At 36.8% G+C, this 18,850-nt stretch overlaps 1 protein-coding gene across 2 annotated transcripts in view; it reads right to left on the bottom strand.

Moving 5' to 3' along the window:
* The window catches only part of SNAP91 (synaptosome associated protein 91), a 141,066-nt gene that overhangs the window by 44,924 nt on the left and 77,292 nt on the right, over positions 1–18,850 (bottom strand). Inside the window, exons 10-13 of one of the 2 annotated variants that reach the window (XM_067560748.1) lie at positions 13,459–13,529; positions 10,870–10,897; positions 7,228–7,337; positions 6,041–6,141 (exon numbers count right to left, since the gene is read on the bottom strand). In XM_067560748.1, the coding sequence (XP_067416849.1) occupies positions 6,041–6,141; positions 7,228–7,337; positions 10,870–10,897; positions 13,459–13,529 (310 nt within the window). Of the gene's footprint in view, positions 1–6,040; positions 6,142–7,227; positions 7,338–10,869; positions 10,898–13,080; positions 13,530–18,850 lie in introns of those variants that run through there. The other variant, XM_067560747.1, reaches the window with a different exon arrangement.

Here is an 18,850-nt window from a genome sequence, read left to right as displayed (position 1 = left end):
AGTGCAAAATTGCAAAATAAAGATATATCGCAGCTTCACAAAAACAGTAGCTCTTATCACCTTTCACTACAGAGATGCGAGGAGTAAAAATCTTTAACTTCAAGAAGAAAGGAAGGAGTGACTATGTAGTTCCAATTCATCTTTATGATGAAGCAAAATCTACTGACTATGACAATACTATAGATAGAGTGGTTTGGATTTCTTGCTTTAAATCAAGTGTCTTTACTAGTTTGTTCACAGCTTTAGTCTGATGCACGATGAGCACAACAAGCTAACGGCAAAGATATGTAGTACATGGGCCTAGACAGTCATCTAAAAACTCTTCGTTCATTAAAAAAGTTAGAGTAAAGGAACGCATGTAGCATGAACACATGTAGCATGACCCGAACAAAGTTATCCTTTTGTATTATAACCAATCTTTACATCAGACATTGTTGTACTCAGTAGAAATAAAGAATTTACTGCAGAATTCCTATTATGAAGGCCAGAGGAGTATTAACAGAATTAGATGCATTGGCAGGAAAAAAAAACACCCCACATTTGGAAGGTTTTATTATTTTTTAAAACTTGAGATAGTCAAGAGGCATACCTCCTTCCATACAGGATTTTACAACAGTAGCAAGAGGTACATTACACATATCATTTGGTCTCCAAGCACTGTATACCTAGCTTGGCTTTCAAAGCTTGATTTGAGAAATTGCTGTTGAAACACTCCCAACGTTGCATTTGTCTACATTTACACATAACCAATTCGTTACCTCACTAATTTATAGATGATCATATTGTACTGAAGTCTCCTAATTTCCTAGCATGGCACCCTAATAAAACGTTGTAAAAATAATTTCAGTCATTGTTTTATGAAGCAAATAAAGAGAAAACAATGAGAGTATTTAAGAATGCAAGATTTAAAAATAATGTTTTACTGCTTTTTATACTTACTGCCGTTACAGATATTTTTGTGGAACAGAGGAATGAAGCTGTGAAATTATCAAAAGGTGAGTATTAGGTCACAGTTTAAAATTAATCTACTTTAACATTTCATGATAGTCTGATGCTGTAGGGACTAGAACTTTTCCTTGCAAATATTCTTACACAACACGTCCGTGGAAAATATTGTATCAGAAAACATGACTGAATAATTAAAATCTGGGATACTTCCTAGAGGAATGAATCATACCCACATCCTATATATTTTTTCAGTAGACATAGCTTGCAGCATTGCTCCGCTTCTTTTAATCAATCATTCCCTGAGCAAGTCTAACTATCAGAGACAATGCAGAAATTAAAGGGTGGGACTTCCAAAAGCACCTGACAATATGTCTACCTGGCAGACACCATGCCAGCTGACTTGGGCTCACAAGGCTCAGACTTGGGCTGCAGCCCAAGCTCTGGGACCTACTGAGGTGGGAAGGTCCCAGAGCCTATGCTGCAGTCAAGCCCAAATGTCTACATGACAAGTAAACAGTCCCTTAGCCTGAATCAAGTGGCACAGGCCAGCTGCTGATGTCTAATTGCAGTGTAGACATACCGTGAGTGGCTACCTTGGGATCACAAGTAATTTAGGGTGGGATTTTGAAAAGTGCCTAAGATTTCAATAACAAATAGGAAAATGCTCAAAAGAGTGGTCTGTTCTCAAGTTTGTGTTAATTGGAAATGGAGAAGAATGTTAGTAAATTTTCAGAGGTCCAAGAAATTGCAAAATTTGATCTATTGAATCCTTAGTAAAATACTGCATTCCTTCAGCTCACTTCTCTTTGCTTGCTCACCCATTCCATACATTCCCTTTGGTGCATCATCTTCCATTAATTCTGCAATTTTTTATTTCCCAAACCTTGATCTTATTAAACCTACTGTTACAGAAATAAATGAAAGTAGATTATTGCACTTTCAGTTACGGAACAGTTGCTATACAATTTGTATAATAAAAAGGAAGCATGGCAGCTACAATGAAGTTAAGCAAAAGAGAAAATTTTTCAGAAAGCAACATTACCTAATTGTTAATGTGAAGAACATTTTAAAACCCAAATTACTGTTAAAGTAATTTGTGTGATTGTGAATGATATAGATTATGTCACTGTATTAAAAACAAGGTTTCTGATGTGTCTTAAACTCTGAAAATAAAAAACAGGCTCTAAGCCACAACTGCTATTCTCTTGCTTAGGGAAAACCAGTGAAACTATCTCTAGATCTATTTTTCTGAACTTCTTTCAGCATATGAAATTAGGCTAGGTTTGAAGCCCAGAGACTCAAGTTTCCAGAAAGTCACAACTACAAGAGAACATTAAAACCTTTAGTTCATAGATTCCAACTGTCTGGTGTTGCTGAAAGAAAGGATAATGTTAGCATATGGAGACATGACTAGAATGTCAGCTTCTCAATACTTGTGAGAGCTGCTGCCTAGATTGATACAAAGGAGGAGGTCTGGAGAACAAGGAGCCTTGACCAAATAGATTTAATTTATCCATTTTTTTTCTGCTCTGTTCATGTCTTTGTTCTAGACTAAGTCTCTAATTGTAGCACCAGGCTTCTGTGAATGGTGAAATACTATATACTTATGCATCCCATCTCATACCCTCTTTGGTTTATTATTGTTATTTTACATCATAAAGATATGAAGTTTACAATGGCATATTATGGTAAACAAAGCCCTCAGGCAATCCCTATTCTTACATAGAGTTCTGTGGTGGTTGTGATGTGTAGTTTGAGGTATGTTTGAAGCAATCACTAGCAGAAGCATGAACATCTATTGTTGCTTTCCAGCAACTTCCCTATACCTGGCAGGTAGAGCTGTATAAAAACTGGAAAAGAATAGCATTCTGATTTCCACTGCTGAATTGTGATAACTGATGCAAAAGCATTGAGGAAGAAAGTGGATAGATAGTCCAGAATACCCCATGAGAAAGGAAGCCTAGCTTTTATGAAGGTGTATTCCATAGAGTACAAATTTCAGTATAGCGACAGGAAAAGAATCTAAAATATATTTATTGCATTCTTTTACAGTTTCCGGTATATTCAGTTATGATTGAAAATGAGCTTTAAAAGTTAAGTCAAATTACCCTATCATTCCCCCATGAGTGAAAAAAATACATCAAAATAGTTCCAAAATCAAATCTCAAAAGTATATAAAAAGCAACCTACTGCGGTACATAATATTTTAATGAGTTTGCCAGTTGCTTGAAGGATATGTCAGAGTAAGGCACAGAGTTATCCCTCGCCATCAACACATTATCTCAGAATTACTAAATATTTAACAGGTCGCCATATATTTGTATTGTTGCCAATGGTAAAGTAGATTAGAATAAAAAAATTATTCAAGGTGTCTAAACAAGTGCTTTCCAAATATATAAATGGTTAAAAATGTATCTAAAATTATGTTCAGTAGGTTAAAGAAAATAAGGAATTTAATACCTCAGGAACATAACAAATCCCAGTTGTGTTACAGGAACACTACCACATAAGAATGATAAAATTGACAATGATGTAGATATGGCAGAAGTGTTTAAAAATATTTTTGTTCCGTATGTGGAAGGAAGCTGGACATTCATATCTCATGTGAGAATGAAACACTTTCTACTCCAACTGAAATTAGGATGTTGGAAGTTCATAATTGTTGTTTAGCATTTTTAAGTCTACAGGATTATATAATTGACACCCAATAATTTTAGAAGAATTGGCTGAGAGGTTTGAGCTGCTGATATTTAACAAAGTATTGGAGTATCGGGCAAGTTCCAGTGGCTTGGAAAAAAGTTAATATATTAGTATTTATACAAGGTAAACAGGATGACCTGGGTAACTATAGGATACTTAGCTTGACTGTGATCGGAGATAAAAAAAATAAAATAAAATAAAAATAAAAATAAAAATAAAAAAAATCAATGAAAGACCAGCACAGGAGGCCATCAGTGAAGAATTAAAGGCTGGCTGCTTAATTATTACCAGCCAATATATTTTTTATGAAAGATAGGCCAAACTTGATTTTTAGAGGAGATTAAAGTTCGGTTGACAAAGATATAGGTTGACAATATATAGATTTTTATACCATAGGACACTAATTAAAATAGAACACTATATAAAAAACAATGTAGCTCATATTAAATCTGTTACAAGCTGGCTAACAGATCGTTAAAGAAGTAACTGTAAATGAGTACAACTTCATTCACTGAGGGCATTTTTAGTGGGGTCCTACTGCTCTCTATTGCTATTGCTCAGTGTTATTCCACATCTAGATCTCATTTTCTTCCAGATTGATCATTGCCAGTAAAATCTGCAGATGACAAAAACTGGTGGAGCAGACAACAAGGACGAGTCAGTTCTACACACTGAATTGAAATACATGGTAAGCTGGACTTACTTGAACATATAAGTTAACAGACAATGCAACGTCATATTTTTAGGAACCAAGAATATAGGTCACACTTACAGGACTGGGAGAGGGGACAAAAATATTCTGGAAAACAGAAAAAGGACTTAGGGTCATGGTGGATACTATAGTAATTTCAACATTAGCTCCCAGTATAATGCAGCAGCTAAGAGAGCACAAGCAACCCTTAGATGTATAAGGCAGGGAATACTGAGCAGCAAGGAGGTACTATTACCCCCTATAGATGGTAATAGTGAGATCATTCCTGTATCCAATTCTGTTATTTACACTTTAAAAAGGATGTGGACACACTGGAAAAAGTTCACAAAAAACTACAACAAGAAGGATTTGAGCTCTGGAAAACCTGCCTTACCAAGGAAGATAAAAAAAAGCTTCATCTATTCACAAGAGAAGATTAAGAGTTAACTTGATCATGGATTATAAGTATCTACATAGTAAAGAGATTTTTTGATAGTAGAGGACTTTCTTTTCTAGCAAACAAAAACATGCATCTTATTTCATAGATTCAGACTTTAAGGTCAGAAGGGACCACTTTTAATTGTTTAGCTCTGGCTCCTATCTACTGGATTTTGCTATATCTTTAACACAGTGGGGAATTAACCACTGGAACAATTATGTCATGATGCGGGGGAATTCTTCATCACTTGAAGTCTCTGGATCAAGATATGAAGTCTTTAAAAAGGATATACTCTAGCTTAGCCAGAAGTTATAGACTTCATGCAGGAATAACTAGGTGACATTCTACAGCCTGTGTTATGCAGAAAGAAAGTTAGACTACTTGCCCATAATTTTCCTTTCCAGCCTTAAGATCTTTGAAAATAGTGGTTAACATGGCAAACTTTAGAGCTAGAAGATCCAAAAGAGTTGCTGCTCTAAGAATCTTAAACTCAGATCAAATACTGACCAGATATAGGAAGAAAAGGCCTCCTGGGCAAAGTATTTCTTAGACCCTTCAGAGAGAGAATTTGAATGCATGAAATGTTTCTGCTATAGAGTGGAGTTAGCCCACACTGAACTTTATGATTTTGTGTGTCGTGGCTATACAGATATGGCTGTTACTAATAGCAGTTTTGATCACCTGTAAGTATTTCAGGAAATAGTGTTTTCAACATTTAGGACTCCTAGGATTGTTAATACACTTACAGGGCAACTAAAATATCACCCCTCAGTGAGCAACAGCTGATTCTTAATGTTCATGGTGCCTTTCTTCTACAGATCTCACTTACCTGGGAGAAAAATTGATGGTAAGTGACTTGCCCCCAGTCATATATCAAGTCACTGGCAGAGCCACTGATATAGATTAGAACACTGGTTTTCTGACTGCTAGCCGAATGCCCCATCCCTACTTAAATCAGCACACCATCAGGCTATTCCAGGCCCTCATCTCCTTCCCACCTGTTCCCATCCACTTTCTGGGCTGCATACTGTGGCTTCTTCCATAGGATAAGCATTGTTCGGTTGTATGGCTGCACATCCATTCCTAGAAGATTCTCCACAGCAAAGAGCCTACAGTCTGTGTTCCACTGACTTGTCAGCTGAGGCTAGTGAGTGAATTTGGAACACTGTTTCATAACAGTAGGGAAAGTCAGGTTTCAGTTCAGCTGCCAATGTAGGAGGGAGATTAAAAGAAAAAAAGAGTAAAATAAAAAGATATTTTACCTCCCCATGAAGTTGCCCCCGCAGGAGCTGTTGGAGCTGCTTGCCCAGTAGATGTGAAATCTGGCTGAAGATCTAGAAGATCACTGGATGGTTTGGAAGTGCTATTGGGGGGGGGGGGGGGCAGGGGGAGAGAAGGGGAGGAAAGAGAAAAAAAATCTATAATATTATAGGTATTTGTATACTTCAACAAAGTAAAAACTGTCCCAGGTTACACTGGAGTGTTCATCTGTCAAACCACTGTAAAGCAAATATTTTTCTGGATCAGAACCTAATCCTCAGAAGCTACTAAATATCTTTAACACATATTTAGTTCAATAAATGCTGGGGGTATTCAACATTTTGGGAGAGGACATTATTGTTCCTAACCCTCATTTCTATTTCTGGAAACTGCTACTGTTCTGCGTCTCCAGAGAACGCTGTTGAACTGCAATGATACTGCAGGACAAAGCAATAAAGGAAATACCCCTGCAGAACTTCTAAAAGGAAAATCAAAACCCTTTTAGGAGCATTGGGAATGGAGCTCTATTTTTAGTCACAGCAACTATTTTCCAAAATATTTCTGTCCACTAGAACAGAAAGCCAGGTACTGAACAGGTGACAGGGAGAAAGTTAATACCAAAAATTCATTTTAGAGCTATACCACAAATAACCATATTTCAATATGTCACCCTTCAAAAGAAGGGAATGAAAAAGTTAATTTGGTTTCAGCTTGTCTATTTAGATGAAAAGGTTACTAATATTTAAGGTTAACAGAAGTAGAAATAAAAATCAAGTTAGCACTATTTCCACTAAATGTATATATTGTAGTCAAACAGAATGTAGGCTTCTGTATACGAAGTAGCGTGCTTAACTATTATGATATTGGATACTGACCAAAGTAGCAATAGAACTAATTTCAGTTTTCTGGGAATTAGTTATATAAATCAAGTGTTTGTACAGCTTTAATGCCATGCCATTCCACAAATATGCTATGCATTCAGTGTTAAGTAAACTAAAAATTGTGAAGGAGTTCACGGATTAAAACTGTAGAGCTGTAACTGGTATACTCCAGAGATCTGGAATTTGTATAGCAGACACAGCATTTCTCAGAACTATGCAACATGCTTAGCTCTGAAAATCTACAAAGTGAAATGGGGTCTGTGGGCATACATGAAAACAGCTCATGATTAACATATTGCAGAACTAACCTGACTGGAGCTGCTGTAGATGAAGTTGCAAAGAGATCAACTGGTGGAGACGTATCAATACTTTTTGCTGGGGTAGAATTAGGAGATGTAACAGTTGTGGCTGGAGACGACTGGGGACAAGAATTCAAAATATATATCACCAGAATATGAACTAGCATAGGTTTTCAAGTCTACCTTACAAACTAATATTAATCTCTTAAATACAAAAAATAAAATTTTCTAGAAATTCAAAGTTAATTGGGGGACAACACAAGGAAATCAAGTCTCCATAGAGAGTGCACTTCCTTTTCCCTTGAAGGCTGGGCAGCACAAATATTCTTAAATAAGAAAAGATTTAAAAAACTAGCAAATTTGAAAGACCATACAAATATGGAATGCTATTTAACTCATTGGGTGCTCTGTTTATGGGATCCTTTACTTGCATGGGGATTGTCTTGTCACTAGACAATCTTCTTAACCCTGTCTTTCCAAAGGCTCAAATCCCAACTCATTTTTTTCTTGGAAATGAAAGTTATTCACCCTATGCATTTAGTTTCAGTGAAGTTGAGAGAAGAAAAAACTGCCAACTATAAAAAATAGTTAACATGTGGCTTGTTTAATTGTACCAGCTATGTTTACATGTTTGTACATCACTACCTTCCACTACATGCCCTCTAACCTGAGAGCCTTGATAAGCCAGTTTAAAAGAAAAGATAATACTTTGAGCATTTCATGAACTAAAGTAAACAGACCCAAGATTACTGTTTTTAAAAAAACTTATTACGGGTAACTATCTCCATAGCAATTAAAGATATTAATGGGAGATACCTACTCTTAGGTTCAAGTGTCTAGCTCACAACATCCAGATGCTGTCTGTGGTTCTTATGACTAAAGTTTCTAATGTCAAGTTTCTTTACCCTGACAGGGATCAAGTGTTTGCCACCATCCACCTTTAGGAAGATCCCACACTAGATCTTAAATTGGTGGTGAGTGTGTGTTTTATTTTTGCTATACAGATCTAGGGGAAAAAATTTGCTCTTCCTGATTTTCTGACCCATCTCCCAACTTCTTAATGCCAGCTGGCAAAAGGGTTACAGAAGTGTCCCAATTCTTGTGTGTATATTCTGGTTCACCATTGAATGCCATGTGAGGTCTTAAATAAAAGCTAGGTTCACACTGGTCTTTGTATGTACATTTCACAATGATACTTGATACTTCGTAAGGTGTTATGTACATATTTTCATCGTATATGTTCTTACAGTCCATGTCAAGATATGAGTCCTCAGAAGAGGTGGAGAAAACAGGTTTCTGTCAGATATATGAGGTTTATTCACCTCTCTGTCAGACTAAATTAAGCATTTTAAGATAACACTGGACGCCCACTTACATATGAATGTATCGAAGAAATGTGAAGTGAATAAAGCAGCAGCACACAGGAAAAACAAACCATGGGGTAGCGGGTACATAGTGTCTCTGAGTACAGATAGTGAATTAAGTGGATACAAGTGGAAGGCAAAGAAGACACCTCCTGACCCTCCACCTATGAAGTAAACAGGCAGCGTGTTTACATTAATAAAAATAGGGTCTTAGACAAAGATGCTACAAAAGTCTTTAGACAGGAGGTTAACCTGTTAGTTAAATTTAATCTCTAAAAAGTATCCTTACTCACTATTACTTGAATCTTTAGTAATAAACTTACCCTTCCCACCCTCCCCCCACTATAAACATATCTACAGTCCTATGATATTAAATAAGGTGTTGAACCTGAGTTGAATCAGATGCTAGTGTACACACTCTTCCCTTCAGAAGCAGACGAGGTATTTCTGTCAGAGTTAGGCAGATAAGAGGCTAGAAATACCAGGGAACACTTCAATGGTGGTGGGAGGTCAGGAACCGGGGTGCACCCATTGTTAAACCACAAGGCAAAGTATGGACTAGCATTACCCAAAGGACAGTGCTTGGATGGCTAAACAGGCTGTGTCAGGAAGCTGACATCTAATTAAGCATAAGCAAGTCTCTCGCACTGAAGGCAGTCCTAGTGAAGACTGAAGAACAGTCACAGTGATGCATCTGGACATTTTCATCTAGATATTTTCACCTTTAATTCATTAATATTGGGTTGGAACGTGGATGGAGCTGCATGTCAGACGCTGAAGAGTTGATGATCTTGTGGAAAATGAAGGCTTCTTGGGTCTCTTCCCAAAGATATACAAAGAATGTCTGGGAACACTGCCAAAAAAGACAATCTTTCTAAATTTGCTCTTATTCCTCAGGCTGCAATATTTCAGGATGTCACCACTTTCAGAGGATCTAGGTATGGCCAGACTTGCCTTGATGCATGGTCACTGGAGCAGCAGAGTTATGAGAACATGACCTTATACATTGCAGCTGTCAGGTACATGAAACCCATCTCAGAACCCTGATCTGCGATTCAGGGCCCAAAGTGTGCCCTTGGTACATGCACACGCGGTTTCAATACATTGAGGTGGTGCTGCCTAATAGATTGAACACTGGATTAGGAGTCAGATGACTTAAATTCTAGGACTGGCTTGGCCACTGGCTTGTTGGGTACCTTAGATAAGTCACTTCACCTCTCTGTGACTAAATTTTACCATCTGTAAGATTGATATGATACTGACCTCCTTTGTAAAGCACTTCGAGATCTATGGATGAAAAGGCTACATAAGAGGCAGGTACTACTACTACTACTACTACTACATTGCCTTGGAAGAAGCAGGCATTAAAAGCTGTTGAAATACTTGCACAACTGAAAATTCAGAAACAGCCATCTTACTCCTGATGAGGTGACTATTTGATTCAATTGTCTTCTTGGAAGCCTTTAGCGCATTCAAATTTGATCTACAGAATGATTTCTGTGTAAGAATGAATTATTTGAAACAAGTTTCCTGATGCCAAATATTTGCAGAGGCTCTGTGCTTCGAGCAGAAGTGACCAGGCCTAAGAGAGAGACAATACTCATGTTCATCATTAGAAATCCTTTAAGGTTGTGACGGTAAGGCTGGATGCTGCTGGTCTTAGAATTTGTATAACAAAATATGGAGATATTTGGGGGGGGGGGGGAAAAAGCCAGTGATTGGAAAACAGCCAAATAAAGGATGGTAAATCAAACAGATGAGGTAACTTAAAAAGGCAGTCTCCTCACAGTAAATGTACCACAGAGAAAAAGATGTAGGGGAGAGAAGCTGACATGCCTTAGGCAGTCTCCTCACAGTAAATATACCACTTGTGAAAAAGATATAGGGAAGAGAAGTTGACATGCCAAAGGCCAAGTTGAAGGTGTGGAAGTCTGACATGCCTCCACATAGCACTTGACAGCCATCTCCTGACAAGGCAGTTCAACATTCTTTCAAGTGCTATGGAGCAGTCTCATCCATCATGAATCAGCAGCTTAAAATTCAAGAGCAGGTCTCTAATCCTTATTTTACAGTGGTTTCATTGTTTATGGCTTTTTCAAACTGATGGGAGGTTGCCTAGAGTATGGGATAAGTGGAGGTTTCTTTAAAAAAAAAAAAAAAAAAAAAAAGACCCACACAGACCCAAATAAAGAATTTTTCTTAAGCACTTAACTCTAATGGTGGTTTAAAGGCACATGCGGACCGAGAGCAATTAAACTTAATTAGCACATAAGCTATTAATATTTACCTTGCTCAAGGGAGAAGGCGCACCAGATCTAAAAAAATAGGAATGTAAAAGATTTTCAAACTAAGTACATTTTAGGAAAGCATACTGAACAAACATCAGAATGGTATTTAAAATAGTTTTTCAAGTGCTCATCAAAAATTATATAACCAAAAAGATTACACAGTAATTATGCTGGACTTGTCTAAAAACCATTTCAAAACAAACATACTAGAATTTAACTCAAAAGCCTCCTGTCATTTTAGGTAATAAGGAGAAGTTTTAAGCTGTGAAATACCTATACCTATGTTTAGTACTGTTTGTGGCATTAGACATCATGGGCCAGAGCTTACAGTCCTGCCCCGATGTACTTTACACAAGAATGGTAAGTAAGTAAGGCAGGCAGAAACTTACACGTCCGCCTTCAGCCCCATGAAAGCTGGGGACTGTTGGGGTGAAGTGCTGGTCTGGCCTTACCTCCTTCCCAGCCATGCCCCCTGTGCTGGTGGCTGGGAAGGGTTGGCACAGGAGTCACTATGGAACAGGAAGTATCTTCAGGGGATCATAGCTGCTTACTTTTATGCTGCCAGGAAGGTGCAAAAGCCAAGATTGGCTATACCTTAGCTCCTGACAGTTTTGTCTGAAATATATAGCTCGATGTTCAGTGGCGTTTAAGGTATACATATCAATGATTTAAGGGTGAAGTTTTACAGGACTATTGTATTTAACATAAAAACCAAACATTACAAATACAGGCAATTCAGATCTAAGACTACACTATGGAAGTTCAAATATGCCAAGATATGGAAACAAGTAGTTAGGACACAGACTAAAATCTGCCCTGGGTGGCACCATGCAATAACCATACAGTTTTAATTAAAATAATTAATGTTTGTAGTCCTAGATTAAACTCAAGTAAAGACATCTTCAGGCTTTTTCATATATTTTCCTACCTCATGCTGTCACTACCAGGCAGAGGTAAGGTTGTTTGGGTGCCCTAGCAGTGCATTTCCTTACTCATAGATAGATATTTATTATAAAGAATAATTGTTTCACAGATTGCTGCTTTGATACTATGACATTAACTCTTTGTTCAGACCTTCAGCTGGGTAAGAAACAAGAAGATCTCTGTGTAAGCTCAAAAGCTTGTCTCTTTCATCAACAGCAATTGGTCCAACAAAAAGATACTACCTCACCACTTGTCTCTCTAGTTCAACTCAATTCTCTCCCACTTCTAGGTTAAGCTTTTTTATTAATCCAATAGCCAATTTTTTGAACCAGCTTAACCTCTGGGAGCATACACAGTTGTGAAACTGACCAGATCATTTGTCATGTATTTAAATGTTGTGGTTAAGACAACTAGTTCTGAAACACCCTATTAGGTATTCCTCTTTGCACAAGAGAAGCAAATATTCCTTGATTAGTTGCAAATATCACTGAATGCAAATTATACAAAAAGACCATGACAAAACAATTTAATCACACAAACTAGAAACTGGCAAGAATTATTCGATCAGTCAATCTTCTCAGTAAGATGATCACTTAAATATGCATGCAAAACATTAGTACACAAGAGCATACGGAAACTTACCCTTCACTAAATTGCACGGCAGACACACACACACACACACAGAGAAAGAAAGAAAGCATAGGTTAAAAGTGCATTTTAAATCTTTTCAACAAAAAAGTTAAGATAAACATGTAGTTAAAAGGCTGCAAAACAACTAGGAAAAACATCATTAGCAAATAGAGTTTTTACAAATATGAATAAAGACATCAAATAAAGTAGCAGGGAGAAGAAACAACTTATTCTTCCCAAAAATGGTCCCTGTACAAAACCAATAAAAGTTAATTGGATTCCATTATGTTGCAGTGTATACACAACAGGGTTTTTTTTTGTAAAATTAAGACTTCAGTAAGTGGCTCTTGTAAACAGAATACAGCTGAGAAGTCAATGATGCTAGTTAAATAAGACTGACATGATTAATCTGTTCTGAAAAGTGAATCATGAATGATATATGCGAGGTCTGTCGTCCATAATTGTGTCTAATTATTGTACGCGCTGTCAAAACAAGTCAGAATTGCATAGGTTATGCTTGTTTCAGATATAAAACACAGGAAAATCTTAAAATACCTGTAAAAAAGGCATTTGCTTGTATGGTCATAATGTGAGAAAAATGAAATCTCAAGCAGTGTTTAAAGTGAAGTATGGGGAAGTAGACCCAGTATAAATTAGAGGAACAGCAAATATTGGAGCCAGCACAGTGTGATGCTGCTGTACTGTCTGTGGGCAAATGGAGTCTCACATCATTAGGCTTTCCTTACTTCCATGGAAGTTCCAGCAGAGATAAAAGTGATACACAGACCACTTTCCCTTAGTTGCCACATTTAAGTTCTCTGCAGCAATTGACACAGCCTGAAGAATTAAAGATGGCTAATAACCAAGCATTGTTCTAGGAGAGAAGTAGAGTGGAGCCAAGAATCACCTCTTCTTCCAAAAGGAGCAAAAGTGGAAGCTCTTAATGTTGGGTGGCCTCTCTGGCCTGGAGGGGCTTCTATTTTTGTCTTCATGCATTTTATATAATTTTTACACATGTAATTATATCATTTTACCTGTTCCCAGGTTTTTTCCCTTCCAAGGTGTTTAGATGTTGTTCAAGGGTCTCCATAAGACTGCTGGGAGCCTGGAAAGTGAATGTAAAAATGGTGTATTTTTTTTTCTTTAAAACCCTCTAAATGATGGCAGCTTTAAGATTATTTAACTCATGCTCATGCTGTAATCCTAATTCCACTCCATTGTGTAAAGAAAAAAAAAGTGTATTTTCATGCTGGAAATAAAGAAAAATGCAATTCTATAAAAAAAGTCAATCCTGAAACATTTATTCTTTACTAAGTTAGAGCCATCTTTTTCTTTACTACACAGTTATTGAAGCCTAAGTACGTGATGTGCTCACCATGCTTCAAGCCAGATCATGTGTTTGACATTGACAACAGCATAGGCATCCATAGGTTAAGTGAAAGTTACAAAAAACCAACTCATGTATTTTTGCTCGTATCAATTAAGTTGTTGTATACATTCATTTTTAGCTAAAACACTGACAATTTTTCCCATTTGTGGCTAATTGTTAGAGTTGAGATACTAGTTGATAAACACTACTAAAAGGAAAAGTGTAAATTAAACAATGGCCCAGATTAATTATAAAAAGCTATGTTTAGAATTTGAACCCTTTCCAGGTAATGGCATGAAATACCTACAGTTATAGCCTACTTAAAAACTTATGAATACATGGGACAGGTAAACCAAGATTCAGGAGCCAAAAGAAAATAAATTAAAAAATTCCAATATTGGATAATTTGATCAAATGAAATAAATCTCAGTCTAATGATGGTCTGACTAATTTTGCACTCTGTCTGAAATTTAAGATCCTCATATTTTTTAGTAAATCCACTGTGGACTTAAAATCTGGTTATTTAATAGCCAAGTAAAATACCCAGGCATGCTGTTGCTGTTACAGTTGTGTATAAAAAGGAAAGAAAGAAAGCCAGTACAAGTTACAGTGTCCTTAGCTACTCCAGTATAAAAATAGTGCCTAGATAAGTAGATTTCCATAAGACCAATGAGTGAACAGGAAGCCCTTGAGAGCTACAACAGCAGATAACAGCAATATTTTATCGGGGTTACCAGTTCATCAATGGTACATTCTTTAAAAGAGGAACTTTCATTATCAGTGATTTTCAGATCAACCAGAACTCTTGTCAGCAATACCTAAAGTGTTTGTCACAAATAAAGTCTTTAATAGGTCACTTTAAATAAATGCGTTAAAAATTAAAAAAACAAAACAAAACCCATCATTCTTGAAGTCAGTGCTACTATACTATTGCCAATAAACACACACACAGTTACTGAAGACAATTTCAAGTGCCAGACTTAAATCAACTTCAGAAGATAATTTCACATTGATATCAGTGTAGTTAAGTACATTTTATTAGGTAACATAAGAAATTTGATTTACAGTATTGCTGCATAGTAGAATCCTCTTACAATCAAATCTGTAATAAAACTATTCACTATACAATTTTAGTGTTCCAATATACATGAATTTAAATTAGGGATCTTTGACAGACTTACACAGCAGAACTTCAAACACAAGATAGTGGAAATACGGAGAACATTTAGTTTTACAACTTTACACATTTCATTAAAAAGTATCAATTGTGTGTGTGTGGGTGGTTGTGGGTGGGGTTAATATTCAAACATGGCCAAGTTGTGTAATGCTCCAAGATGCCTTCACAACTTGACAGGCTCCGTATCTATTTATACATGCAAACATTTGAAATTAATAAATAATGCAAGCATAAGCCAACAGCTCAGTACAGGTAACTTCCTTAAGTAAATAGTTGCTAGAATTCATCAATAGTGAAAAACAAAAGTGCCTCAAACTTGGCCTTTAACTTATATATTTCTCTCTCTCTGGGCTAATTCTCTATTATACAAGGTATTCATTTTTGTGGGTAAGGGAAGCAATAATGAGACATTTAGGATTTTGTTGGGCACACAGTGTGTTCTGCCAATCAATGGTCCCAATAATATTTCAATATTCTATCTACAAGTATTCAGTTGTTTTCCTGAGACTTAATAGTTTTCCAATATACAATTTCCAGTATTTGTGCTAGATTAGCTTGTAAAAAAGAAGTGAACATAAAGTTGGTCTGATACACAACTATAAAATATGGCTCTAAAACTAGGAGTTCGGGGCCTCAAAGATCATGAGGCCACACTCAAACAAGTTCAGTATACATGGTATTACTAGCATACAGCAGGCAACATTTGCTATTCAGATGCTTTTATGATATATGCATGGGGATCGTCTCCGGCACAGATGATCAGACAGTATCCAGAGAAGGTGACTCTAGAGGCAGGGAAGTCAGCCTAACCTTCTATACAGTTTGGTGGTGGCTGCCACAAGCCTGTTCTCCTCACTTCAATTCATAACTGCTATATTTTGACTGGCCTCTAAAATTAAAAACCACTCAAATTTTCTAGCAACTAAGATGCCCACCTCAGCTTTCAACTCTCTGCAGCTGAACCAGAAAGACTAAAATTTATATGAAGCAAAAATCCAAGAACAAGGGAAACAAGGTTGTGAAACAACTGAACAGAAGCATTTATGAAAAGTTTAAAGTCCACTATATTTCCCTTCTTTGGGGCTGCAAAGCATCAAACCTAGATACTCACAATTTGGCAGCATTGTGTAGATGTAAATCCTCTACATAGGAAATTAAATTTTGGAGAGGTTTAAAATTATTAAGGTATGCCACTGAAACCGTTTAGACCTAGTAGACAGAGCCTTAAGAACATAGAGATAATGTCACCCTGTGTAAAATATAACTGATATTTCATTTAGAGCTGAGCAAATAACAGTTTTTGTTTCTGCAATTGATGAAATTAAGAAATTATTTCAGATTAAAAAAAATCATTTTTGGGTCTTTTTTGGCAAACCAAAAAGGAAGTCATAACTTTCATTTCAGGTTAAATAATGAATTTAACTGGACATGAAACAGAACTTAAAAAAAAAAAACCAAAAAAAAAAAATCTCCAAAACAAAACTGCAATAAGATTGAAATTTTTTTTTGTTTCCAAATAAAAAGACATTGTGAAATGAAGTGTATCAGGTTTTAAATGTTTTCTTTTTAAAACACCAAAATAGTTTGCAAAATGTTGACCTGAATCTTCATTTTTCATCAAAAAGTTTCAGATAACTTTTTGCCCAGCTGTACTTTCAATACACTGCCTAATCCCTTTTCAGTGATCCCTGAAAGGCACAGGGAGTCGGGTATTCCTTAAATGTTTTGTCTTATGCACATAAAAACCCAAAGCACCTTGGACATTTAGCATATGACTACACTTCAAGCTGGGAGTGCAATTTCCCACATATCTGTGCTACCTCTGACTGGCCTAACTCACTAAATAGAGAGTGTAACCATGCTGGTGGGAGAGGGCTAGCTGTCCTATGTACATATCTGTCCAGGATGCTAGACAGATCTCAGAGTAGTTAACCCATCATGCCATGGCAGCTAAGCTCTATTTTTATTGCACTAGCCCAATCACAGCTAGCACCGGTATGTATTCTCAAACTGGGAATTACACTAAGGTCAAAGCGCAGCCATAACCTAAGAGTATGGATTTAACTTCCCTTGAATAAAAATGTGGTCTGACCAAGTATGCTAGGGGACTGATTATCTGAATCTGGTGGAATTTAGACACTCCTTTTGGTACGCATTTGTTGTCAAAAGGCAGGTGTGACACCAACTCAGTTTAGGTTAAACCACCAGCAGGTTAAGTGATCTAAAGATCAAGCTTTAATGACATATTGGAAAAGTATATAAATGGTAATTAGGGCCATTCCTTATAAATAGCTAACAAAGCCACGTAAGATAGACTAGAGCTTTGAAATGTAAACCTATATTGTCACAGAATTAGAAGTAAATACTAATTATATTTGCCTGTATTTACCTATATATTGTCAGATGTTAATGTGATTTTATTACCTGGTAGATGGTAATCTTTTATTCCTGTCTGTTACTATATTCTAATGATTCAGAGATCAAAATGGAATATTAGCAATTATATGAAATGTGGTGTCATATCATTGTCTTTATTTCTCTTTGAAGCTTGTAGTAAACTGTCTATGAACAGCTGGAATGGTTAATTGCCTTATGCTAATCAATGCAACTAATTACCTGTATATAAATAGGAAACAGAAATTGCCTTCAAAGCAACCGTGTATATTGCCTATTCTTCATTGAAGGAATGCCTGCTTTGTCAAGAGACTAGCCTGCCAGAGATCTATAAAAACTTTGGGACCTGATCCTGTCATCTCAAGACCCTTATCAGAGGCGTTTTAAGTCACAAAACTCAGGTCTCCAGCCCCATTCTGGATTAACCCTACTATTTCTTATGGAAGAATTTATACAGACTCTGCACATGGATTGTTTATTGGATTATAATGTATGGAATTGGTTCTGAAAGAACTTTTTGCAACTCATCTCTACTATGAAACTGACCTAAGAACTGTATTCATATCTATGATTAAAAGATTAGATATACAAATCACTTTTTCTTTTTAATAAATCTTAGTTTAGTTAATAAGAATTGTCTGTAAGTGTGTATTTGGGTGAAATCTGAAATATTCATTGACCAGATGGGTAGTGTGTCCAATATCTTGGGATTGCTAGAACTTTATATATAGTGAAAAAGATTTTAAATAAATCTCACCATATTTGACTTGGCTGTCTGGGGAGCCCAGCACTGGCTTGCTTAAAGGGAACTGTATTTTTGGGCTTCTTAGTAACCAGTAAAGTTACTGTAGAAGGTGATTTGTTGCTGTCTTGGTGAATCTAGTTATTAGAATAAACCATCAGTTTTGGGGATAGTCTGCCCCCATTCTTTTCAATTTGCCTTGATTGCGCATTCTCATTGTGGTCCCTCCACACAACACAGTCACAGCAGGTCTCTTTGGTGATTCCCTTGGTACCAACCTCAACATGTTTTCTACACTGACCAGCTTCTGCCTAGATGCAAGTTTCTTCAGTGACAATGAAAGCTTCTGCAGCAGTGGGATCCTAGCACGGGACAACTCCTTTCTCAGAACTGTTTGCTTCTGCCATGCCAGTAAGACTAGACGTGAACTAGTACCTGATTTTTCAGGGACTGTTTACGGGACTTGCGCATCTTTGGCTGATCCAACGTGGACCAGGGACCCTGAATTTAAGGCCACTCATTGAGAAATCCTGGCACTGTCTGTACTTAGGGAGGGTCGGCAATATAAACACAAACCTACTGCCCTTTTACAGCATTGGCTCTGAATGTTCAGTGCTGTGACAGAAGCCGCTCATGCAATCCAATGTGCACTGCTTTCCAGAAGGCTGCAGAAGCTCAGTAGCCTACTAACTACAGGCAAATATGCAGAAGTACTCCAAGAATTAATGTCAATGTAACAATTTC

Source organism: Emydura macquarii, unplaced genomic scaffold (assembly GCF_026122565.2).
Source record: "Emydura macquarii macquarii isolate MOO-44397 ecotype Brisbane River unplaced genomic scaffold, CSIRO-AGI_Emac_v2 contig_2297, whole genome shotgun sequence".
NCBI classification, from domain to species: Eukaryota; Metazoa; Chordata; order Testudines; family Chelidae; genus Emydura; species Emydura macquarii.
Note: the sequence above shows the minus strand (reverse complement) of the source record. Positions and strands in the feature narration are given on the sequence as shown.